Below are 27,856 nucleotides of genomic sequence, written 5' to 3'. Positions count from 1 at the left end.
GTGAAAGTAAGTACTGTAACTACAGGCTCTAGCCCCTTTAGCGTCTGACTTTGGTACTAATTCGCGGGGCGAGGAATGTCGTCAACGTTGGTCATTTCAGAAAGTGATTGCGGTTTTTGAATGGTAAATAATAAGTTCCAAAAGCCGTCAGTGGTTAGCACAGATCATGTAGTGGTTAGGACCCTACGTTATGACCGTTATAACCCTAGGTTCTAGTTTTATACTCATCAAAAATAAGCCTCCAGATCGGGACTGCGTATTTCAACTAAGAACGGGTTAGTGACTAGACAAAGTGTAATAAATAGATGACAGTACATTTCCAGGTTAGATTTAAATAAAGATTGACATCAAACACCTGCATTTTCTTAACTATCATTGCCATTTCAAAACTTGTTTTTCACATCTAAAATTAGAAACGAAATTATTTATTTATTTAGCGCCATCTTACGGCTATAATCAGTACTTGTATTACTTTACCTTGCATTCAACTTAAAGTTCTTTAAGGCTTGAGAACAAGATCAAAGTGAAAGGGAAATTATTGCAACATTTATAACAATATCAATGCAAGGTGGTCATTCGTTTTACTGCTAAAGTCACCAGCTCCGACAGCCGTGATCGTCTAGTGGTTAGGACCCTACGTTGTGGCCGTAGTAACCCAGGTTCGAATCCTGGTCACGGCAGTGTTAACACTGTCGCGGCGGAGCAGATTTTTTAATATTTTTTCCGTTTTCTTATAGCAACCAACCAAAAAAATCTCCTTCAAAATCAATTTGAAATTAAATACAGTGTCCAGTTAGTTTAATTCAGAATCCTTGCTTTTTTATTACTAACTGAATTTCCTAATTCAACAATTCACTTAGTGGCAACAAAAACTGGTACAAGCAAATTGAACTTTTTTACTTATACGAATCTAATCTGATTGAAATGATGCGGAACGTTAATTCATTCGATATGCTTTACCTCCGGGAAGAACTTTATACCACACTATTTAGAAAAGAAGAAATAAATGAAACTGTCGCAGCTAATATTTCAAAACAATATTCTAATACTAAAAAACCCGACTCTATTTATACTTTAAAAAGAATTCAATAAGCGTAAAGAAAATACTTTAGTTATATTAATATAAAATACTAAAGTTTAATGTAAGATAGTAAAGTCTACACCAAAATTATAATGTTAATTTAAGCAGAGTTTATAAGTAACTGCCTACTAAAAACTATCTACCAAAACGAAGTCTAACAAAAGACACTAGCAACAATTTACAATGATTGGGCGTCAAGTCATTATATTTTTTCATACAACACGCACTGAATTTGTACAAATTATTTAACATGTGTTTTTGCATTTTTTGCTTCTTACACGTGGAGCTCAAATACATTTTTTTTTCTTTGTTTTGCTTGGCAACGGAACTCGAGTGTGTATTTCTTTTTCTTTTGTAAACAGTTTTAAACAAGCCAGTGATAATAGAATTTTATTAAATTACTTGAAGAGTCTTATTAACATAAAGTAACGTGATCTTGAATTTTAGTTTTATTTTCAAGTTTGAAATTCGTTTTATTATATCATTTTCTTCCATAAATATTTTTAAATTAAATTACTCGGGGTTGTATATTTTCAACACTAATTCTATTGTTATTAGAGAAGTCTGTACATTATATTTAAGTAGTTATGTCCAGTATTCCCAAGCGCATTAGACACGCTTCTAACCAGATTCATAAGAATATCTGATTTTACTCGGCCAATGGCACCCGACCTCTACCGTCTAGCGTACCATAAAAATTTATAAATAGCCAAGTTTTAAGTGAAGATCGTCTAAAAATAGAATTAATTGCCTTCACTTTTCATTCCGCGTTTGTAACACTCTTGAGCACGCAACCGTGGACTGATGTAACATTTTTTAAAGAGATTGTTAATTTCGCTGCCTTTGTCACCGGTTCCGATAGCCGTGATCGTCTAGTGGTTAGGACCCTACGTTGTGGCCGTAGTAACCCAGGTTCGAATCCTGGTCACGGCAGTGATTACACTGTCGCGGCGGAACATATCTTTTTGGCATTTGTTTTAGTGTTTCATAGAAATCGTGATTGTTTTGCATGGACTTATGAGCCAAACAGTTCAATATGATGTATATTTTGGTTTTTAAGCTTTAAATTTAATTATAATTTATCTTTTTTTCACATAATTCAGTTCCACAGGCTGTACATTAAAATTTTATGACAAAAAGTTAAAATGTCATTATAAATTCTGTTAAAGTTTATATATTTATATAAGGCAAAAAATAATAAAATCTTCTTAAAAATAAAAGCTAATTTATTTCATTTGAATATTAGTTGGTTAGTGTTAGCACCAAAAACCAAATAACACGGTTATTCTACATCTAATACTAAGTTAACAGTTAGACACAATTCTAGCGAACCTGATCAACCAAGTTATGTATTAGCTCTTTATTTAAATAGCTTAATCACTGTTTCAGCAGATCACTATTTTATATTTTTGGATACTAATTAAGGAAACTATAAAATATTTCAATTAAGACGGAAGTTTTAATGTGTTTATTTCCATCGTAAAATTTTGTATTGACATGACTTTGAGGGAAAATGACAGAGGCTAACATTTTGGTAATGGCAAAAAGATCGTACTGAAGAAGCAAAATTAACCGAAAAAGTCTTATCAAAAAAAGTTCGTAAAAAATTATTTATTTATTAATATTATTTACTTAAGTTTACCACAAAATTGTTCAAAAGCAGTATCAGTATTCAAAATATTAATTCCGGTTTTGGTGTTACCTTTATACAAAACCATTGAATTTATTAATTTTACTGTATTTTCGAATACTTGGTTGACCAGATTGTTTACTAAGCGACATATAAAAAGGTAATATAAAATTGGGCACAGACATGTACCTGTTGTGTTGGAGCGTCTGCAGCTGGTGCGCGCCCCACGTCAGTCCGATGCCCATGTCCGAGTTGATGCTGAAGTCCTGTGGTCCGAAGTTGCCTAGTCCTGAGTAGCTTAGCGGTGTCTGGAATTGGATATAGTAAGGAAATGAATGAATGTAAAGGAAACGAGACGCCCATAGCCCGTTGCGCTCACCGATCAGTAAACGACCTTTGGGTTAAGCAATCGTTAGCGCGGTCATTCCAAAGATGGGTGACCGCATAGTGGTATTTGAGCTGGGCGTGAAAAGTCGGTCCCGGCTGTTGTCTTCTAAGATAGCAGTCGCTAAGCCATGTCAAAGTCCTTTCGGGAGGCTTGAACAACTTTGGGACTAGGTTGACCACTAACCATACGACAAACAAACAACAACCAGCACTGCTATAGCAATAGACCACTGATTTCTTTAAGTTAGCAATGATTTCAAATCACACTTATTCTCTATTTGTCGTCTTTGAAGATATTGAGTGTATCTATACTCACTTCCGAAGAGTAAGAGATATCGTCCTGCGGCGGCGGCATGGCGCTGGGTATGACGACGCGCAGGTTGTTGTGCCGCGGAGAGTGATGCGGCGGTGGAGCGTGTGCATGCTTGTGCGGAGCGTGCGCGCGGTGCGGCGACGGCGCGGCGCCCGGCGACGGCGACGGCGTGCACGCGTCCAGCGGGGAGCCCGCGCCGCCGTATCCATTCGACATTTCAAGCATGCCACCGCTTGGGTACACTGCAAGATCATATAAGTAGTTATTAGAAGTCGTAAGTGAAGGTGTTTCAGAAAATATTTAAATGAAAGGAAAATTTATTTGAAGAGTAATTATTTTTGTATTTGGTAAATATGTTGTAAAATATGAGGTCATATTGAATTAAGTTAAGTAGATTATGATGTTATACCTGAATCGGTTTCCGAAGAAGAGGGCCGTGGACTGATAGAGGTGTGCATCTGTGGACTAGCTTGCAGCAGGGTCTGATCGTAGTTCCCCACCGGGACGCTGACGGGCAGGTTGTAGTTGCTTCCCGTCACGCCCACGCTCACGCGGCTTCCGTTCAACTGGTTCCTTTGCATCATCATTTGGAATTCTTCGTCAATTTTGGAGTACTTGGCTTCGGTCCTTGGGGTCAGATTGTATTCGGGCTCGGCTTCGGGGCTGTCGGGCGACATCACTCCGTTCTTATGCTCTTTCTTCGTTAGTGCCTGTAAGTGTCAGCGAAAACAGCTCAGGGGGCTTGACGAGCCAAAATTATAAATATACTACTGTATTAATCTTGCATGCATTAAAACTCCAGTTAAATTATTAGGTTACACCCTCTGTACACACCATTAGCGTTATCGAAGACGATCGCGTTAAACTCCATAGTGAGTGTGGCGTCTGTTTATATCTTTTAGATCTTATCACGTCAGTATGTAGTGGAGGGTCAAAAATAAAACTGTGCTTTCAATAAAACTACGGTGTTACTAAGTAATTGTACGTGAAAAACTTTTTAGCGTACATTTGTGTGGTGTCGAACGCAATGATGCAACACTGACTTTACCCTTGTATCAAAACATCGGAGTCAGGTAGGCGCGGTTAATTCAAATAAACACAAATATATTTACAAAACCCATGCTGGTACAGGAAAAAATAACATAAATATTTGGGGTGTCTAGTCATAAACTGTTAGTATAAAACGGGGTGTCTGGTGTTTTGTACTTCATCTTTTTTTCTAACAGGAAATAAACATGCTTCTTTATTGGTCGTGTTTGTCTATGTTATGTGTATAATCGTTGTGATATCGTTTACACAAGGTTCTTTAGAACGAGCTCTACATCTATAATCTAGTGGTGTCTCGTTCTCTAGGTTTGTTTTAGTAACAAATGTATGCATTAGGTATTGTGTGTAAGTACAAAGCACGCGGTTAATGGGATAAGTCAATTTTGCATGGACATTGCATTGCGATCACGGGCACACAGATGACGCCGTACTTAATGTACCTCGATGATGTTGCGGTTGGTCAGCGACTCATGTGGCTCGTTGTATTCCGTGTATTTCAAAAGAACCTGCAATCAAAATAACCAATACATTATTATTCATAATTACATCAACACATTCACTACCTCAGGCTATGATATTATTTTTGCTTCACTTGTTTTGTTTTCATTGGAATAATAAAAATACCAAAAGATAGCAAACGTGAATTATATCACACTTCATAAAACAAAGACATAATAAAAGTAATATGGCGCTGATTTAATAAATTGCAATTTAAGTCTATCGAGGTGATAAACGGTCAATATCTGCAATGAAAATGTGGAATTTATTATTCATGAATAATTTACAACAACGGAAGATGAGTACGTTAATGTGTCAAAGATAAATGTAAAAGCCAATACACGTATGTATATAAAAGGAAATAAGGACACTACTGCATGCGATATAAATGTATGCGCAAGTACAACTGAACTTTGTATGCAAAAATGTTATTTCAGAAACATGCGTCTCGTATGGATCGAATCGATTTGCATTTTACACGGCTTTTATGTGTTTCCCTTGACCTTAAATTACGTTAAACACAAAATTACAAGTAACGACAGATCATTTGGACCACGTGATCTTTATGGGTGGTTTATTCAGCCAATGTTGGCTTTGAATAAACGATAAAAAATATGCAAATGGCTACACCGAGTTGTTATTGCGTTGGGTTTCATTATAATATAAAGCTTAGTGTTATGAGTGAGGCCTGTTAGACGGTTGACGATGAATAACCAGTGTAGGCGAAATAAATATAATTATGAATAAAGTACACAATTTTCTAAATTATTTCATATCTTTATAGAAAAAACCCGACATCACGGAAGCTCTTGAGGATTAACATACATAATTAACACACAGCGTGTAAAGAAATGATATTGTGAGAGAATATAAATTAAAGTGATTCTAATGTAAGATAATGAAGTGCAATTAGGGAACATAAAATATAAATACAGACTTAGAAAAAATAGACATCAGAATTAAATAGACGTGAGTAATATAAGAAGATGGGACTAAAGATAATGTTGAAATAGCTGGTGGTACTAACCTTGTCCATATCAGTGCTGGCATATTGGTAGAGTTTGTTGTTAGAGCTGAAGATGATAAGAGCAATCTCGCAGTCGCACAGTACGCTGAGCTCGTAAGCTTTCTTCATTACACCGAATTTGCGCTTGTTGAAAGTCACCTGAAAAAAACAAACAAAATAATTCTATAAAACAAAATAAATATTCAATTAATACGCTTTCTATTCCACTTGTACCGAAAAATAGTAATACAATTCTTGTTATAATTACAGGCCAAAATATCAAAGTTTATAAAGCAATTATAGAATTTTTAAGTAGTTCAATTTTCCTACTGAACGCCGAGTATACCATTAAGTATGTATCTGTATTGTCATTTAGATATTGGTAAAATGAAAACAAAAGCATTTTATTGGGTCACGGACGGAATCAAATAATTATTACTGGAACTCATCAACATTATGTGTCACTCGCTCATACGCTTAAAACTTACAGACCATTAAATAATGCACTATTGTGTACACATCATCTGCGGTTCATTTGTAATTTTCCTTAATAGCTAAAAAATCGATACTTGTTCTGGTAAATTCTTTTGTTTTGGTACGATACATCTGAACGTATATGATTCCTATTACCATTGCTATTAAAGAACAAAGGAAGTTAGAACCGCCGAAAGCAAATTGACCTTCGCAATTTTAATTTTACATGTCTGCTACTGCTATTACTAGACCAGATTGGAAGAGCTTCCATGCCCTCTCGTAATTAGAAACGTAGTTTGTGAGAGGGGAGAGTGAAGAGTACTTTGTAGGGTCATAATAAAGTGGACAAGGTTGATATACAGTGTAATCGTATAATTAATAAATTACAAGCGGGAGCGGTCGTTGTCCCGTCGCGATAATGTTTTGCAGTGGGAGTGTTGATAGGCCGCATCTGTTAGGTCATGCCTCATGGTAAGGTCATTTCACTCTAACAGCCTCCAATATTATGTATGTATCAATAACGTATTATCAAATGTTGTTGATTTGATTTAGTTCGTATTGTATGTTGAAGTATTCATTTAAAAAACTCTGATTTAACTGTACCAGGAAGCGCCCGTTTTTGTCCAGTAAATTCCTTGAAATGTAAAAATTCCCAATAACAATGAATAAGTCTGTCTGGGTATTGGTCAGTTCGTAGTAAAAAGTATTATACGTCATTCTAAATTTTACCTCATATCTTATAAAAGTGGAATCCCATTTTAGTTTTGTTTTATATTTCTTTTTTATTTCGGAGAAAATTGCGTAGGTACTGACCTATGTTGTAGGTAAAATATGATTTATTGTTTAATTATACTGACCTGCCGATTCCGTTCGTCCGTAATCCGGGATATTTGTATTTTCTTCCGACCCATGGTGGCAGCAATCTTGGAAGGGGATGCGGGGAGCGGGGGGCGAGAAAAAGAGTTGCCTGTGGGCTGGCTGCTACTGCGGACGTCAACAGCTGCTACCTATAAACAAAAGAAAACAAACTTTAAAACATAAACAATAAAGTTCAGTTCAGAAACGCCCACAAACACATTTCTTAAGTAAACGACAATTCTATAAATCATACAAATGTTTTGGAATTATAATCTGTATTGTTGAAGGAATAAGAGCTAAACATGTTAGTATTGATCGATTAAGGTTAAAAGCTCTCGTCATCGAGTACCATGGAGCCATGGTCGTGATTGTGACCATAGCCGAAGCAAGGCCGGTGACAGATGAAATGACGTAATTTACGCACACATTTATTACATAAACGATTATAATTTCGGATGTATTTGAAGTAGTCAATCAAATTAATAGTATCAATGCCCTCAAATTCTCTTAAGCAATAACTCTTTCTTGAGTTTCTTAGAAGTGAGTCCAACAACGCAATATATTACTTTGTTATATAGTACTGCGCATCGCCAACAAATTAGTTCCGAAGTACTACCTCTGTCGTGCGAAGTTTCCAAGTAGGAAATATAGGTAAGATTAAATCTGGTAAACTTCTTGAGCCTAATAGGTTTAGTTGAAACAAACTGCTTCAAGCCTGTTTTACTATACATTGATAAATACACTGAATCTATCTTTGAGATTGCATTGGAGATACAGGATTTGTTAGACCTACCCCTTATACATAGTGTCTCTTTTCTCTTTATACTTTTATTAGTACTATAAATAAAATAGAATTTATAGTTACTTTTTTATCAGAATATTCTACTTTATATACTCAGGTATTTTTTAAATCAAATCACTTAGGTAGTAATTTTAATAAATATCTATCTATCATCATAGTAGAAACAGTTATCGAATCTATTTCCAGTTTTGAAGCTAGAGTTAGAAATAACTGGAATAAACTATTAGTTTTATCCAGTTACTTTTATCACTCCTTTTAAGAATTCCAATAAATGTCAAAATACTTCATAAAAAAGTTACAAATGAAAGAAATAAAATAACTAAAGAAGATAACGAATTAAACGTACAAAGTAAGAATAATAAAGCTTTTGCGAGGACAGTTGCAGACTGACCGGACATCGTACATACTTTACACATACGTGCCTAACAGTTAGGCGATAATGTTGACAGTGATGACGTCACCACGTTTACAGACGCTTTAATAAAACGCACTCCAAAACGGTTTGAATTTCTACCAATATAACAATATTATGTGTTAGATAAACCTGAATCTGGTTTTCAAACGATTAACCTCTGCTTTTCTGTGTCTCTGTGTATTTTACATCTGACACAAGAGTGGTCGATTTTTGCAATTTTTTTACCTAATCTATACTAATATCTATACTAATATTATCTATACTAATATTATCTATACTAATATTATAAAGCTGAAGAGTTTGTTTGTTTGTTTGTTTGAACGCGATAATCTCAGGAACTACTGGTCCGATTTGAAAAATTATGTCAGTGTTAGATAGTCCATTTATCGAGGAAGGTTATAGGCTATATATCATCACGCTACGACCAATAGCAGAGTACCAGTGAAAAATGATACAAAAACAGGGAAAAATTTTATGTGACGCAAGCGAAGTTGCGCTGGTCAGCTAGTGTAAATATAACACCACATTTTTTAATGAATAATCTTGATAAAATAATTTATATTATTATCGTTCAATGATATTCCATTGAAATAAAAAAATAGGGAAGGAAAAATTTGTACGGGTACTAATTAGCGTAAAATTTAATCGTTGATTACAACAGATTGACAAATTTAGACTCAGTGATAACTCTGGATAGAACATTGTTTAAATAAATACACAGTATATTTTTTTCATTCAAAGAATTGGTATCGATGGCATACATTATTCATGCGAGTCTACAAACAATACCGACTAAACAAAGTAGGCGTTTTATGTTATAAAAAATAATTGGCACATTCCCAATTGTGAGGCTTCTTCATACAAAAGTTCAAAGAACGAATCAAATTTTAAACGCTAATTCATACGCTACTAGAGTTTCGGTTTCAAACTGGCAACTTCATTCTCACTTTTGAATTATGCGAGAACACAGTAGAAGACACACAAATGAAAACACAAAACACAGTGTATCAACACGCGAGAAAGTGGTCGTAACACGAGATTATAACAGACACTGTGTTGGTAACAGGAAAACGTTGATTACCAATGGTAACAGCACAGTGTTAGGCAAAAAACGGGGTCATGTGGGCTGATAGGGTCATTATGCAAATCTCTGTGACCTGGCGTCTTGTGCGCGCTTATAGTAACTTTAATGTTTCTGTGTTTCACTTTGTTAACTGCTGATATTTTTTTTATGTACGTTTGTATGTAGATCAGAGCCGTGGAAAAAAAATGTTTCAAGTAAAATGTAATTTAACAATTTAAATCCCAGCTAAGACTTTTTCCGATAAATTATAAACGCTCAATTATGAGATACCAATAATGTTAACAAAGGAGGCCGTATAAAAGACATGAATTGGGTAATTTGAGTTTAATAGGAAGATGAAACGCGAATAATTGTATCAGGGTTTCATTTGAAAATTAAAATATTCGCTTGCAAGAAAAAGAAAATGTAATATTTGGCGCAAATAAACCGCAAAGATGCCACTATTTTTCAAGAAACCGGTACAAATTATATCCTACGGGTAAAGTTTTGATGCAAACTCTGGCAGTTCTCATTTTTCAAACATATTTGTGGGTACTAAACTCACACACTTTCAAGATGAAAAATATAGCACGATTGAATCCATTAGAAGATACGAGCCGCTCACTAGAAAAATGGGTTAAATACCACCAAGTATCATTACAAAGTAAGACTAGTGGTAGCTTAATTACAAGAGGGAAAAAAGTCGAACAAATCAACTTGAGTGTTGATACGAAAACTAATGATACACGTATCTATGACACGTGGGTGAGGGCATCCATCATATCGCTTCCAATATTCATAGAAACACATAAACTTTTGTACGCTTTTGTTGTTAATAATGATCCCTGGGTTAGTAACGGCGACGCATACGTAGGAGTTAATTATACGAGGTTTAATGAACAAAAAGGACAAATAAACAAAATTATCTAGGAGTCACTAGGCAGGTGGGCTAATTAGGCATTATTAAACAGTCTGGTTAACCAGGAATAAAAATTCAATTTGACCTGTTTTATATTCCCGTTTAATAATTTAAAACTCTCTAAGCAGTAACCAAAATAAATGACTTTTTAAAGATCTGTAGCGCGATTTCCTACAGTCGGCATTATCGAGTGTATAGATTTTGACATTTATAATGAACCGCAAAAATAGTTGCTACGGCGCCCGCTAGAGGCACTAATAGCTAACCGGTTGTTCATAGTCACTAATGGAAAGAATCGTGCCACTGAACATATTACAACTATTTGTCGATCATACAAACACATACTCTATGTGGAAACCAAGTCTACGACACTTGGTGCAATGCTAGAAGCGATGTTATCGTATCGTGTCAAGACCATGAAATATGTAATGGAAAAATACTGACACATGACTGATAGAAAGAGTAAAATGAAAATGAAAAACTGCAGCTTACAATTAGCTAATTAGACAACTTGTGAGTAAAAGCCGCATTGCCGTAAATTCAGATATTATCAAAGAAGTAAGAATTATTCTCACACGGTTATTCGGTGTAACCGTAATAATATAATCACGTATTTCCATATTGTTGTCTTGAAGGTCGAAACCGCTGACCTAAGTGTGGTTGACAAACCTGAACTGACAACTAATGTCTTCGGAGTTATGATCCAGCAATTTTATTAGAAATGCCGACGGTTTGTTGAGCAAGTCATATTTTGTATAACTTACAATATTGTTTGATAATATTAGATATTAGATTATAGGTGATACTTGCCTGTTCTAGGCTGGGCTCAACGCTAATTTAATAATATAGCAATTTAGCTCGGTTTTGTGTCCTGGAATTCTACAAGTGCATATTCCGTCACTTACGTTCTTCAATTTAAGACAATTGCTGCATTAGTTCTGTCCTAAGTCTAGAGAAATATACTTTATATGTTATTGTTATAATATATGTGCACTAAGTGCAACACCGCCATATTTCATTTTCTATTTACCTCATAAGAGTAAAAGAACATACCGATATAACATAATTTATTGGGGGCCCATAGCAAACACGCAAGGGCGGGTGTTGTACGTCAGTCAGGCAAAGGGCGTATGTTTCTTGCAAGGTTTCATGATACACACCTAAGAACAATAACTCTACGCTAGTCAATTTAATTACATGTCGTTTGAAGGGAGTAAAATATTACTATTACCTTTCATTGCGAATTAAAATGAAACATGTGTTAAAGTTACCCAAACGATTTCACACGAATAAATCTTAAGTTTTTTAATACGATTGCAGTCGATTAGTGAACTTTTAGAGTCTTGTTTCTCTTTCTAGATTATTTCTTTACTGAATGAACTCTAATTATAAAGTGACATATAAAAGGAAACACTAGTTTCTATAGACTCCGCAGTTGCTTCTTTTATGAATCAGCGCAGTGCTTTTATGTAGTTAACTTTACATTTAATATCAGAGTGTACAGACCCTAAGAGTACCCCTAGTCCCCTTAGCTTCCAGCAGTGCGTGATATAAAGCATTGTTTACGTGAGTAAGTTCTAGGTTGTTTTTTATGCGACCTAATTTCATAATTCATTACGTTACACGTAAATTGCACCACATTATAATAATTTTCAATGTATAATTCTCAAGCTTTTACGTCGTGACATTTAACATTTTTAATTTCTACCATAACTTTATATGAGTACCTATTTACATAGCAAACAGTATGTTACCAAACATAATTTTATTTCATATACATATATTTGATCATTAAACTCACAAAAGTCTGTTGCTATCAAATAACTCATATTTTTAACAAATATAACGATACGGCCGTTGAAAATAAATGACGTCTATTTAAGCTCGTAAACTCGAATTTATTGCCTGAAATATTTTCTTTCGAACCAATTAAAAGTGTAAGCGAAATGTTTTCGTTTTGACGCTTCGCGATTAGGACTTGAAATGCCTAAATTAAAATGTCAACGTTTAATTCCGCCATTTTTCTGTTGCCAAGAGAAAGATTTTATTGCTCGTGATGCCGCAAATTCCGATCCAGTCTACGTGAGTTGGTGCATAAGTGTTTGTGTGTGCGTGAAATATAGTTCACGGTGTCATGTTTGCCCAGTTTCCCCTTTCTTACGTATGTGTGCGTTGGGACACGCATTAGCGGCGTGTAGGTGTGTGTCCGTCGTGTTAGTGTGAGTGTGTGTGCATTTTACTGGCATTGCCCGTGTGTAGGTCAAAGGGTGTTTGCAGGGGGTCGTGTGGGGTGGAGCGGGTAAGCGGGTGTCAGGTCACTGTGTTTATAGGTGGCTTGTTACGCGGCACTTGCGTCTAATCATGCATTATCACGTTCCCGCTACGGGTGATTATCGTATGGTCTAATTATCGGTTTCGCTTTCACAGGTGATGAGGATAAATGAAATACAGCTTCAGTAGTTTTTTTTGATAACTGCGATTAAATTTAGTGTGAGATCAATCCGTATAAATCTCTTTCGAATTTAACTGACTAAAAGTGCACCTGTTACTATTGTGTCTTTCTGTTAAAACTTTTGAAGAAATGACCGTGACTAACTACAAAAGCAATTTGAATCTCGTTATCTATATAACGAAATAACTTTGTTATTTGAATAAATATTTTTGAAATTACTTAAACTTTTTCATTCATATCATTTGATCTAATCCCTAAACAAATCAAGAAACGCCACAAAAATCAGTAAACCACTGAAGAAAAGTTGTTATTTTATAAACAAAATGACCTCAACATTATTTACTTTAATTAAATGAACTGGAAGTGAGTATATGCAAATTTAAGTGAAGCCAAAGCTTAACGACGACGCAGTCTTCCCTTTTTTCTCACGGCTCATTAAGTTTTTTTCTTAAAAGGTTAACATAAGCGTAAAGCCGTGAACTGTGGGCTTCAGAGGTAAATAACTGAGAATATCTTTAACGCAACACTCAAAAAGGAAAGCCTCGAGCATAGATTAATGGACGAATTATCTCGCAAGGTAAAATACACGGGGGGAAAATGTTCAGAGCAAATTAAGAGTGCTTCGTTTTATACAGCGACGTACATATACTATGGAATCATTCTTATAGAATTGACAAGGTTTTTATTACGATTTGATAATTTAATTAATGGTTGTGCTGATAATATTTCTGTATTAATATTTTTGTCATTATCCTCTTACCTATGTTATTATGTTGATTTTTGAATGTTATCAATCAAATTAAAATACTTATTTACTAAAACATTCAGCAAAGTTATTCAAATCATTAACATAAATGTAGGTACAATGTATAAACTCTCACTTCATTTGACTCAGCTCTGTGCACCAATGGAGTGTGTGTGAAGAATAAAATGCTTGAGTGGTCGTGGCCTCTAATTCCGGGATAATAATGTAGTTCTAAGAACAAATCTATTTAATACATTAGATACATAGTTCTATGTTTGTAAATTAATTATCTTAGAAACATGAAAGTGAAGATTTTGTCTGTATTTCTTTTAATTAAAATCTTACCTATACTGGACATTTTTTTTCAAAATTGTGCCTTATTTGCCGAGCTGTTTTCGATTTTAGGGCTTAGCAACACATTAGGCGATTCATTTTGTTTATTTATTTATTTATGTAGATTTACATAACGTATTTAAAAGTGCAAATTACGATGTTTCACACTTAAAACCTTAAGAACTTAGCTACTTAATATTCCGTCAAGGAACTGAGATATACACGGAGATAACGTTTGATTATTATGATAATTACGTTAATAACTTGTACAAATTGTGGTCTTAAAGTAATTTGAAAACAAGTATACACGTTTACACGTTTTACCTTTTAATATTACATCAGCTGTGTTACTCTCTAAGTGATATTACTAAATCTTAATGTACTGTAGAAATGAGAAAGTACTTATGTCGTATTATTGTAAACCCTATAGTCGTTTTTGTAAGCTTTTCCGATTATACGACCTAGCCTATTTCTTTAAATTTTGGTATTAGTTTTACGCTTGTCTATAGTACGAAGGAAACATAATTATGTTATTATTGTTCAGATATCATGAGTAGCAGCTTTAATTGAAATTATATTTTTTTGTTACTAGACGACGTTTTCCAATACGTCATACTGGCACACGAGAATGAAAAACCAACTAGAATTTTTTAAATCAATTTTGTAGCTATAAAAAATAAAGTGTTCTAAAATATAATTTTCTACACGCTCTATGAACGGTTAGAGAGTAGAGCAATGAAAAAGTCGGTAGTCAAGGAACGAGGCGTGGGCGCGCGGTTTCCAGGCTCTACGCCCACACGCGCTCTATCTACGCAATAATGTAGAGTATAGCTCTGGATATTTCAAAGGCTTTTGATTGTAGGTGTACTGTTTGACAGAACTGAAATGAGATTTTTTGAAAGTTGACGCGTGTTTTTAGTTTATTTTTGGTAAGATTAAAAGTTTTTGTAGCGATATTTTATTTAAGCTTGGGTTATGTAATATTTGCTAACCTTGAAGTTGGTTATGTGAATTGATCTGAAATTACAGACGATTAAAAGATAAGTAATGCTGAAGTAAAGCAGTTTTGTCATAATATGAATGAAGTTCAAACCATACTCATTACTTAATAACTATAAGTTTACATTACATAAAATTTAACCTCTCTATTCCGTTCCTACAAAATAAACAGAAGCAGGTATTCATATCACCAGTTCTAAACAATTTGCATAAATCATCATCGCTGTCTATCAAATGTTTTGACAGCCTTAACAATTGTACTGTCAACATAGGCTTGCTTGTTTTCATTTTATTTGCAAATTTTGAACCTCTGCTCAAATTTTAACACATTGTTCTTTACGAATTCTGATTAATGTTTACGTGTTTCGATATTTCGTTTGTTGATAAATGCTTCCTTTTGTTTCGAAACAGACTCTATTGTTTAATCATGTACCACATCAAATGTCAACATATACACCTTAACTAACATATTTATGCCATAACTTGACTCTACTCTCAACATGAGAGTAGTCTAATGATCCACTTCACTAGCTAAACGTAAGCTTTGACGTTTGAGCACCATTTCGCAGTACTTTAGACTAATTCCTCATAAATATAACAGCCTAGAACGGCATCCACGTGTATCTAGTTTAACAAGTCTATAACCTATTTTCCCCGTATTTCCCAATTCCAGTGAAATTCACCGCAATCCTCTTAACCTCTAGGTCAACATACGGCCCAAATATCTCAATATGTTCGTGTATTACAATAATAAACAAACGGATCTAAATTGTATTAGTATTTAAAGGGACAATACCTTTTTGTTTCAGTATGTTATTGGCTGGAACTGGCTGTGGTTATCGATATAGGGTTGTGTCAACACTACTAGCAATTTCAGCCCAATTTTATTGTTAATCAATTCTCATTTTAGTTATAGTTCTCATTTGAATGTTGGTTTTCGGATCGAATGAATACTGTTGTTATATTGCTTAGTATTACCAAATTATAATAACAACGGTGTGTAAATCTGCCAATCCTCTGATTCTGAGAGTAGAGTCGTAACGATATTATGCCAACAATTCTTTAGTTTCATTTACACTTATGCGACATTTTCTATCTCTAATGCCCTTTTATTTACCGTCTCTAACAAATAATTGTATCAATGTATCAGTATTTAATAAAGTAATAAAAACGTTGAGCTCTACAGGTAATGGAGAGTCCATTAAATTGATTTCTCTTCGCGGAAGCTCCCGGATGCAATAACGCCGGCACACTTGTTACCATGGCAACGCGCCTCGTGGACCTTAATAGGGATGTTCGTAGCTAGAATCAATACAAATAGGTATCAATTTCCTCGGTCAAGTGCACTAGAAGAGTTCTTCAATAATTTGTTAGAAAAAAGGCAATTAGTGGGAAATGTGAATTTAGCGTAAAGACGCTTCGGTTATTTATTGAACTGCAATATTGAGTTACGTGAAAGTATATTTATTTGGGAAATGTATTGCAGAGAAAACGCAGAGAGATATTTAATTTCATTCCTTTGTAAAAAAAATTGTATTGATATTCAGCTGCAGTAGTTTAATTACAAACTGCGCGTAATTAAGTTTAATAAAAAATACCAATATGTTGCCCGTATTTACACTACTTTGGTTTTCCTAGGGCTCTACTATTGACAATTAAAGCATATTCAAAACAAATCACGTTAAATTCAATCTGCAATTCCGACATAAAAGTCACCACGACACCTGTTTTGCCCCACCCTCGGCGACCTTGCGTGGGTGGCGCACAGGAATGAGGCAGACACCCACTCCAATATTATGTCCAGAATCCTAATGTACATAAAATCTATCGCAATGGAAACTCAATCACTATCTGTTTGTTTGTTTTGACAAACAATATCGAAGCGTGGGTGTGTTCAATCATTCCTCCGGCCGGTTATTCGGCATTCTAAGCTAATTTGATTACGCTAAGATTATTTGAGATTGAAACGGATTCATTGTTAATGGACCTTCAGATTTCACTGTTGAGATGTTGGTTTTTGTAATTAATCTACTATGAAACTTAATTTCGCTTCGAAAATTTGCTTTTGATTTAAAAATACTTAAATGTTTTATCATATCTTACTAGTCAGCTCGACTTGATACTGACGACAATGCTACAAAACAATGTTGATTTTAAAATATTTTTAATCACAATAATTATCTACCCATGCGATAGTAGATTAAAAGCATCCAAAATAGGTGTCCATTATTTGATTGAATTTCAAACCCGCTCATAACCGCAGGTGGGCGATGCACTGAAAGGGTGGTACTCTCCCACGCACACGTGAACACACACATACACACAGTCGGGAATGTGTGCGAGTGTATGTGTGAGGCGGCACGTGTAAGTCCTGGATCGTTAATTGGTAGCAACGGATATCCGATGATGACATTATGCGAAAATGAGATTTATCCGACCTCGAAGCTTTCCGCGCCACTATTTTTCATGACATCGATCCTTTACCTATCGTGTTTGTTTTTTAAGCCGACGCGCGTGTTTTATGTAAAACAGACATTTTGCTTGCGAATTTCATGTCAAAAAATGTACTGTATTTTTTACTAAAAGTTATATTTTCCGTTTCATCAATTGGAAAAATATTTCTGGAATAAAAATCATTATTTGAACACGTAACTGGCCAGATTTATTTATAATAAAATAAAACTTCATAAATTGCACCTTGACTATAGTGTAATTAAGAGAACACGTAAAGTTACATGTCCCTTTGTTAAAATTGAGTACACTGAATAAAACCGCAAGTTAGACTGACTCATAAATATTATCAAATTACGATGAATTTCTTGCAATTCATTAGGACATTCCCCTCTTAAACAAACACAGGAATTTGGTGTTGAGGAGGAAAAAAATACCTTTTCAAGTAATGAATTGTGTGAGAAAATGTAGCAGTATGTAGAACATTTGCGAAGGTGTAAAGTCGAATAATTGGGCGTTTAGCAAGCGATAGAGCGCAATTTGCAAGTGTAACTTGTGTTTAGTGGCACTCGGAAGTCGTTATAAAATGAATGTTTTATTTGTTAATGAACGGCTGTACGACTATTAGGTAGAAATTAATCATTAATTGCCGAAGACAGAAGTCGATAACGATTGTACTGTGTACTAATGATGTGGAAGTATTTTTCGGTTTTACATTTTATTTTGGAATTACATTGAGTTTTCTTTTATAACAACAGAAAAATTACTCTCGTATGTTTTTAGGTTGACTTTGTGAACTAATTAGTAAGATAATTATGGTTTCATAACTCATAAATTATAAAAATTTACCTGTTATAAAACGTTCAGTTTTGCTCTACGGAGTAATACAAATTAAATGTACTTTTGTGACAGATATGGACCTGAGTCCCTGGCCCTGTATATTTACAAAATATCAAGAAAATACAGTATATTTAGCTCCTAATTCAACAAACGTTAGTTTTACCGTTCTAGATCAACATTGATTCGTGTAATAAATTACAATAGTGGACAGCTTATAAGGAAAACATTGACATTAATGTCTGCAAATGGGTCTATCCATGACTTCATGGTGACGTAGTCGGTGGATGTCATGCCAATGTTCGGATTAACAAACTTAATATAAGAATAAACATACTACTAAATTTACGTTCTTAAATATTAAATAGTGTTACCCTAGTAAACCTTGTTGAAGATATTTTTCTTGTAATAATCAAGATAGGTAAAGGTTTTTGAATTTAACTATATGTTCCAATTTAAGTAGACTATCACTACTCAGTCTATCACTTACAAACGTATTGAATACCTTAACGTACTTTGAGCGATTTTTATGAAAAGCATCAATAAATTATAGTAATAAATATAATTATACGTTTATAAAACCAGTTTATTCAAATACTTTACAACGTTTTCAAATTGAGGATGCAAGAGCAACATGTTCTTTTCAAACTATACCTAATATCCTCATCGTTTAACAGATATCTATTAATTATAAATCAAAACAGCCTCATTTCGCCCGACAGGTGATAATTATGAACGTATTTTATTGATTTATCATGTATTTTCCATAAAACACTGGTTTATTCTGGAGTGTCCTTATTACTTTACCTGTTCGTCGCTTATCATTTGTGTAATTATAATTAATGTTTTATTTGTTAGGTATAGATTAAGTACTTTAGATATTTAATTATATGTATAAAATGAAAGTCTTTGTATGTTGTTATTTTCACTTCAAAGGTTCTCTTCTGTAGTGGTCTTTCTGTAGGAAAAAACCTCCCTACTTCTAACCTTCCATATCAATTGCTGAAGCCAATTATCAACAATAAGTCGATAGGCTAAGGATAATCATAAATGTTTAGTCAAACGATCTAATTATGTTTTGATCATATAATTGGCAACCTATATTGTCCAATTAAATGGATATAATTTCACAAAACAAAGTGTAGGCGTAATTCACGTATTTTACGCAAAAACCTCACAACAACTTCATACATACATCATTAAGAGTAACTGACGCATAATATTATGGGGAATTTCTAGGTATTTTATTATTGCAAATTTATCCTATGTCAGAGGACAATGTAATAAATAACTGTTTGTAACTAAAATAAATTGATTAAAGGGACTTTATTTATATGTTTTGCTACTATTTTTAATACTCTTGGTTTGTACTTTGGTATTTGTTTGAAAAGATTTGAAATTTATATTTCAAATCAAGCGTATAACGGCGAGGACATAAATAATCCTAAAAACCTAAATATGTTCAAATAATATAACTTAAGATAAAAATATATTAATTAATCAAGATAACAGGATCTAATTTTTTTTATGTACTTTTAAACAACAATTAATAATGTAAACAAATAATACATTTTATTATTGGCAACTGCTACCATTTGCGATGCCAGACATGAAAGCCATCGTTGCCAAATTTTGGACAACCTCAGACAAAGATTGTTGACTTGTAGACTGGCCTTCGCAGATGATATGACAAAGAACAGAAAGTAACAACAACATTGTTTTGAAAACGAGAAAGGAGTGAAAAACAGGTATCAATATTAGAACTTTGGACATAGACTTTGGACTCAAATAAAAATATTTTTAAAACCGTTAGTAGCTAACTACTATTCAGATTTAGTCTAATTTGAAAACCGTTAATCGGTCTGGCGGTCAAATAATACCTGCACAATTTAAATAATTTTGCATATATATGCAATCAAACGCTTCTTACTAATTCTTCTGCAAGGAGCTACGTTGGGTCCACACCTGTATTTTTTTTAACAATTTTATTGATACCATCTTTGTGTTTAATACTTACTTGGTATTTCATCCCAGTATCTATCGCTTATACAATAAAATTATACAATGTAATAAGGAATAAAAGGTACTTGTTGCATCACGATCTGATCTGTCAATAGTCCGTTGTTCCGTGTGTAAATGCCGTACGTTCATACTTGCACTAAATAGACCTCTTGGATAATAAGATCAAGGCTTTTATTCATATTTCCTTTCATTAATTGATTTTTGCATTCATACCAGTTTTACTTGCATGTGTATAAACTTGAATTATACGTTTATTACTTTTAAGGCGTTTTAAATAATATATGATATTGTAATGCTGATTCCTTTATGGTATTTTAATTATTATTTTTTGTCGATTTTATTGCACGTCAATTGTATAATTAAGAGCAAGAATATTAATTAATTTTCATAGATAAGGTTAAAGAGTTTATTCACTTACACATATTTGGTAAAAACAAATTTATGCGACCCGATTTTGTAGTGTTTGAACGCAATCTTTAATAAAATGTGGTCTAAAGAGCTCGTGAGTAATATCAAAAAAATATATTTATCAAACTGGAAACACGTTTGTGGAAAAACAGTTAGTTTGACATTAGATTTTAAAGGAAAGATTTGAACATAAACAAACCGGGCGGAGTCCATAACTAATTTGATTTTCAGAGCCCCAATTAAAACATTCTATGCCTACCTAATTACTCTACCTTAATACCTAATAATAAACAGTTACTAGTTAATTATCATAAGTTTATAGTTTATCATTATTTGTAAATGTATAATTGTTATATTGATCATTAATTTATTTTACCTGTTAAACGATAAAGAGAATTTTGATACGTGTTAATTGACTTCAAATAAATTTAAGTGCTTAGGTTAACCTATATAGTTTATTACAATTGTTAGTTTGTTCTTTAGTATTACTCATTTGCTTTCCCCGCAAAGGTTGTTTGTAGGGAAAGTATGAGGATAAAATCTTGGGTTTTATATTGTAGAATCGGAGAGACGTAATATAATTTACGTTTGAGAAAGGCCTTGTATCTGGTACAGACAAACAAAATGTTTAAAAATTATTGTAACTCTCTGTAAATTGTAGTAAGACTAATGAGCATATTTAGGTATTTAATTCACATCTGTCAAGTGTTTAAACGGCAGTGTTGGAAAATATGTAAAAAAATACTCAAGATTATGTTCGTTATATAAAGAAAACATTATTCGTGAACAAACTGTTCATTATGACTAGGCATGTTAAATAAAAAAATGTGACCAGGTATAATGTATAAAAGTAAAGAGAAGAATTTTATATAAACAATAACGTGTGCAAATTCTTTGTGACCCGCATAAAATAGTTTCGTCTGTAAATTACTAAGAAATTAAATGAACCACATTTCATGGAAGCTAAAATTCCACTTGCATTACTTCACAGACATACAAACACAGAATAAAACACATAACATTTTTAGTTTTACAGTTAAAAAGTTGCGACATCTCAAACGAGAATTACGTTAATATGTACCAAATTTCGTATAATTACGCTACGCTTGAAGGTACGTACAAATTAGAGCATTCTCATACAATTTCGTTATGGTACGTTATTAGGAAACGCTCACACCAAAAGAGCATTTCTCTATAAGATAATGTTTGCGCGAGTGCATACGTATAACCACATGATTCTGAACCAATCTGAACTTTTAAAACAGTACATTGTATAAGATTAAAATCATCAAAGTATCAATTTATTTATCAAGGTAATGAAGTGCGTAACTATGATAATAAATCGCGATTTCTGCGAACTTCCGATGTTATCTTGTCGCCTTGGTGTCTAGTCTTTGACAGTAGGAAAATTTGTTCGTTCGATTTACGGATTGATAGATTATCCGGACAAAATACTCGATAGCTACTCGAAAACAAATTCGACAGAGGTTCGTGGTACCTCTCCGTTCGACGTATCATTACTCTAGTCTAGTCTACAATGACTGTATCATAATACTGCGTATATAAATGCATATTTTCCATCGCATCAACAAATATTTACTTATACGTAACTCGTGTATACTTCGTACGTTTAAAGATAATTTATGCTCAACCTAGCGCATCATTGCTTGATATTATTTACTTTTTTGATAACGTACTCTGCCTTCGGATAATTTACTTTTTGTAGTTAAACTAGTAACTTGTGGTAGACCATAATTGTTCGGTGTTTTGACAAGAATATAAAGTTAAATGGAAATGAAGCTCTAACTCTTAGACTAAAACTGAGGAATTATAGTTTAGGAGTTGGAGGTTGAAGCTATATTATGGATATCACTTAGTCGGAGAGCTTACTCATAATTTTCAAATATGAAACAGATTTTTTAAGGTAATGTAGAGGCCAGCACATTCGTTAATAATATATAAAACATGCGATGGAGCCGTTTTATCGCTGTTTTAGGCTGAAATAAAATTATATTTATTGTAATGTTTTAATTTAATATTTAACTCAATGTCATTGCATTGTTATTACTAAGTAATGTGAGAAACGTATGACCGGAAAACATTAGTTCATTTTAGACAGATATTAGTGATGAGTATTCTCATTTATCATGAAATTGTTATTATACGCTATTGTGGGTATATGTAATACGACAAATAAAAATTATGCGTTTGCATTCAGATATTTATTATTTATTTACTTAACATCAACCAAAATGACGTCAACCTTAGGACAGTCATTAAAAAGTATGGGACACAAAAAACTATGAAAACAAAATGCCAAATGGGCGCCCATTTAATATAATATGCAATCTCTTACAGAAAATGCTAACGAATCTTTGCGAGTATCATAAAAAAAACAATTTGCATGATAAAATTCGCGATACAAGTGATACAACCTGTCTAAGTGCGTCGCGTGTGGTTGCCAAGCAACGCGTCACTGTCCCAAGATGGCGCGCATGACGTCATCGCACGGCGGCACGGAGAGGTGGGGGTAGGGGGGCAAGGTCTCTCAGCCGACCGACGACCGTGTCACTTCCCAGTGAAAAAGAGACTCGAGAACCCGAATCAAGGGTTGTCCTTGAATTTCGCGGAAGGTAAAAGTACAAGGTGAAGTTTAGAGCAATAAGAACCCTAGAAATCTAAGAATTTTTCACCAGACACCAACCAGACTTTAATATCTACCAGGAAATCGAAACGAAGTATGCTATAAAAATGTGTTTGAATATGAAAACGAGTTCATGGCTGTCTGGTAGCGTGTTAACATATAACCACAAATCAATTCTATTTTTTTAATATTCAAACGTATAAATCTATGATCCTATGAGCGTGTTTACGAGCCGCGAACTCGCGTGCCTATGACATCAGCGAAACGTTTTGTTTAGCTGTGTCACACCGTTCGACCCATGTCAAGTTCAGTGAAAAAGAAAGTGAACGGTTTTTTCTAAAGTCCACTTGTTCCACCACGTGTTTGCTCACGAGTGTACTCTATACACGTACCGTTTGGCACCTGTCAAAACCAATAACAATTGTATCAACACGTTCAATGCCGAACGTAAATTAGCTTCCCGCTTCACACCATTGCTTATAGCTCAATAATATTAACTGTAGAAACGCATTTAATAATTTTGCGCGTGCAATAGAGCTGACATGATTTCAATTGAACTCAGCAAAAATGCCTCTTAAGAGACTGCAAATTAAGTAGGTTAGGAATATAAACATCTCGTACGATGACCATAAAATACGATTGTATTAATAAACAGAGCATACATTGTGAGTTTACAAAGGACATTCAAATTAAAAACACGTGATAGTCCCGCGATGAAGCTTTAACGTAATGATGTCCCCAATACATTGTCACTTAACATGGTAGCGACCAAACAACGATGAAACATTGAGTTGTATCCGTAATTTAATTAATTTATTGTCCTTGTTTGTCATGAGTATGGTATTAAAATTTGGTTCAAACAGGTTTAAACTAGAATGTGCTTAATATTGAATCGAAATAATTTGGATATTATTGAAAGGACAGCTGAATTGTGAAGGTCGCTGTATACTGTAAACGCATATGACATTCATCGATGGCTACCGGTCGCTGGTAATAAAGCTGTTAACTAAGGAATTCAGCAATAACACGATCATTTATCACATACATTTGTTACGATAAACAAATAAAAGTTTTCACGCAGAACAGAACCAAGAACGGTGACCGAGTGCCGCTCGTTAGCCGTGACAGCGATGACAATTGCATGACGTCACCTAACTAACACAACCGCACTTGCCTCGTGTGTATTGATAAAGAAAACCACAAATGTTTGTGTGTGTGTGGACAAACATGTGTGGGTGTTGGAGATTACATTCTGTTGCGTTTACCGTGCTGATGGTACGAATGTAATTACTATAGCTTTGTAGTGATATGTCAAATGTTTGTCACTAAGTTGGGTACAAGGTCAGGCCAGTAATTTGTGAGTTGATCGGTATTTCCTGGGTCAAAGATAGTGTTACGTAACTTTAGTAATTAACCGTGGAGTTCTCGGTTTCCATACAATTTTATGTCAGCTCAATCATGCTTGTGATATATTGTTCATTTAAGCGGAACAACAGTATAATATATTGTAGTTATACAATATCTATGTATGGTTAATTTTCTGCTATTAAGGAAGGTAAAAAATGTGAGTAACTCAAAAAGGAAAAATAATCATGAACAAAAAATAGTTTTAAATTATTCCAAGTTGTGGATTTTTCCGGTAATTTTCTAGAACTATCTGAAGATGAACTGCCTCCATAATAATATGCATTGTTTTATTGTTTCATCATATTAACACTGACGCAACCATCAAAGATTACTTTCAAAATTACTCGTGAAAGTTCACATAAAATTCCATCGATCAAACGCCATGAAACGATCAACTAACGTGAATTGGGCATTCAAACATTATCGATTCGGCACACACGTATTTAGTTGAACAAGTAAACGTCGATAAATATTTAAAAGGTAAACCGTCACCACTCGTTACAATGTTCGTAGCAGACATATTCAATTCCATTCGGAACTTTCTTTATGACACAGGATATTTTAGTGACGGTAATCTCTATTGGATTATCAAAGACCAAAGAGGAAAGTTTCAGAAATATTAGAGGACTTGGAATTAAATCCGGGCCACAGACTTTATTGTGACTTGCGAAAACTGGAAGTGTAATTCAATCCCGTGACTGACAAATTGATATGAGCGTCTCCCGCCAGCCGGGTCCAAAGTCGATATATTGGTTTAGTTTTATGAGGATTTTATTTTTTCATCCTAAAATAGCTAAGTACGCACTTTCTAAAATTCAAGGTTCTCTCACAAGTTTTCGCCAATTTGGCTGAATATAAATAACTTAGAGGAGCTCTAAAATATTCTAAAACTTAGCTAAAACATTTCTTTTCAATTTTCAAGTGAAGTTTACTTAGTAAAATAATTATTGGAGTTCTGAACAATTATACTTCTTCAGGAAAGTATATTATTCTTTGATGAAATGCTACGCAATTTCTATTATCGTGTTAACGTCATTAAATTGTGTGTTCGCATGTTTTGTATGAGCGTGAAGGTGACATCGTCGCTACACTTAATCTTATGCCAGTAGTAAGCCATTGTACGGAAGACGTGAGACTGCACATCGAATATGCAACTGATTCTCGCGACACGTCGTGAATGATGCATGCACTTCAAATGCTGTGGACGATCGTGCGCCACCAACTATAAGGACATTAGTACCTATTAGAAGAGTAATAACGTAGACAGAACAACTATTTACGTCTATCAACCCACTATTGTCACTATGTTTCCTACTTTAAATTAGAACATTATCTTCTACTAGCTGACCCGCGCAACTTCGCTTGCGTCACATAAGATAGAATGGGTCAAAATTTTCCCCGTTTTTGTAACATTTTTTATTGCTACTCTGCTCCTATTGGTCGTAGTGATGATATATAGCCTATAACCTTCCTCAATAAATGGACTATCTAACATTGAAAGAATTTTTCAAATCGGACCAGTAGTTCCTGAGATTAGCGCGTTCAAACAAACAAACAAACAAACAAACAAACAATCAAACAAACAAACTCTTCAGCTTTATATATTAGTATAGAGTATAGATTAAAGACTATCTACAATTAAAAACTACCTGTAGGTAGATATACATGTTATTTTTTTTTATTTTCCTTTTATTTATTTTTTTTTTTCTTTACCTTTTTTATGTATTAGATTGTACTTTATTTATGTAGGTACACTATCTATTTTAATTTTTGATTTAGTACTTTTTGTATCTTTTATATTCCGTATGGACTTTTTTTTACTTTTTATTTACTTAAAACAATTAATTTTTAGAAGATTAACGTTGTGTACTTCCAATTTCAAAGTGCTAATGGGGAGCCGCTGCCGCCGACGCGCTATTTATAGGGACGCTGCCCCCGCCGCCGCGGCCGGCCCGTACCGTGCCGCAATACTAATATCGTGATATCTCCTAAACTATATGTCTAAATAACACACTGTAAACTGCAAAAATAATCTAAATTAAATGCTCGTGATGATGAACTTACTTATTTTGATAAGGATATATGTATTATTGGTTATATCACCAGTTAAACATCACCCAACGAATTAAATGTTTTTTTAATACAGAAAAGTAGTTTTTGTGACTTAAATAAAAAAGCTGGATATATGTCATCGCGGACTTTTTTGTAGAACTAATAAAGACCAATGTTTTTGCTATACATTGTTCTTACTTGTATCCAACGGTATAAGCGGCGCACGCACAAATGCAATCTTCAATTAGATTTTTTTTCTGACTTCTTGGACATAAATCGCTATAACTCAGCTAATATAGTTTCAATGTATTTCAATTATATATAAAAACCTGTCGGAGAAAATACTCTTTCTATTAGTGAAAACCGCATCAAAATCCGTTGCGTAGTTTTAAAGTTTTATGCATACGAAGGGACTACAGACAAAATGGGCGACTTTGTTTTATACTATGTAGTGATAATACATTATTTAAATAAATTAAAACTACCGATAGTGCAACAATTTAAAGTTTCGTAGATCTATTAATAGAATATTTATATTTGTAAACTTAATTATACAAGACCTTAGCAATGAACAAACATGAGTACGTACGATTAGGTCGAGGTTATTATCTAGTCATTTAATACCATTTCGTATTTGTCATGATAGTTTTAACAAATTGATTGAAGCGGGTATATAAGTAGTAAAAATTGGAGTTGCCATTTCAGAGAATAGTAGAATTCCCGTAGGATCTAGGCATAATTGAATACTAAACATCGTTGGCGGCTGTAAGCCTACTGGCTCACCACTTATCTTTCTGTTTGCATCTAGTTTATTGGTTTTATTGGAAACAGTTTTATTATTTGTACCATGTATTCGGTATGCACGCAATAGTTTTGCTTCTATTGATCTTGGCGCCGGCAAAACTACATATACAGATTATAGACACGTAACACTCAAACCACAGAAATCGGAATAATTTGTTTTACACTAATCCAATCTCTTTGGCCGAAACAATACATACTTTAATGAAACA

At 33.9% G+C, this 27,856-nt stretch overlaps 1 protein-coding gene and 2 non-coding genes across 7 annotated transcripts in view; 2 read left to right on the top strand and 1 right to left on the bottom strand.

Moving 5' to 3' along the window:
- Positions 1 to 27,856, bottom strand: part of LOC142972232 (myocyte-specific enhancer factor 2-like) — a 66,658-nt gene that overhangs the window by 5,971 nt on the left and 32,831 nt on the right. For 2 of the 5 annotated variants that reach the window (XM_076113135.1, XM_076113165.1), the window contains exons 2-7: positions 7,294 to 7,443; positions 5,984 to 6,121; positions 4,899 to 4,964; positions 3,821 to 4,121; positions 3,415 to 3,653; positions 2,895 to 3,019 (exon numbers count right to left, since the gene is read on the bottom strand). In XM_076113135.1, coding sequence (XP_075969250.1) covers positions 2,895 to 3,019; positions 3,415 to 3,653; positions 3,821 to 4,121; positions 4,899 to 4,964; positions 5,984 to 6,121; positions 7,294 to 7,347 — 923 coding nt within the window. In that variant the 5' untranslated portion in view covers positions 7,348 to 7,443. The remainder of the gene's footprint in view (positions 1 to 2,894; positions 3,020 to 3,414; positions 3,654 to 3,820; positions 4,122 to 4,898; positions 4,965 to 5,983; positions 6,122 to 7,293; positions 7,444 to 27,856) is intronic. The other 3 variants (XM_076113156.1, XM_076113174.1, XM_076113146.1) reach the window with 2 other exon arrangements.
- On the top strand, positions 609 to 680 carry TRNAH-GUG (transfer RNA histidin (anticodon GUG)). The gene has a single exon. It is a non-coding gene; the product is annotated as a tRNA-His (tRNA).
- On the top strand, positions 1,943 to 2,014 carry TRNAH-GUG (transfer RNA histidin (anticodon GUG)). The gene has a single exon. It is a non-coding gene; the product is annotated as a tRNA-His (tRNA).

This window comes from Anticarsia gemmatalis, chromosome 1, assembly GCF_050436995.1.
Source record: "Anticarsia gemmatalis isolate Benzon Research Colony breed Stoneville strain chromosome 1, ilAntGemm2 primary, whole genome shotgun sequence".
In the NCBI taxonomy this organism is placed as follows: domain Eukaryota; kingdom Metazoa; phylum Arthropoda; class Insecta; order Lepidoptera; family Erebidae; genus Anticarsia; species Anticarsia gemmatalis.
Note: the sequence above shows the minus strand (reverse complement) of the source record. Positions and strands in the feature narration are given on the sequence as shown.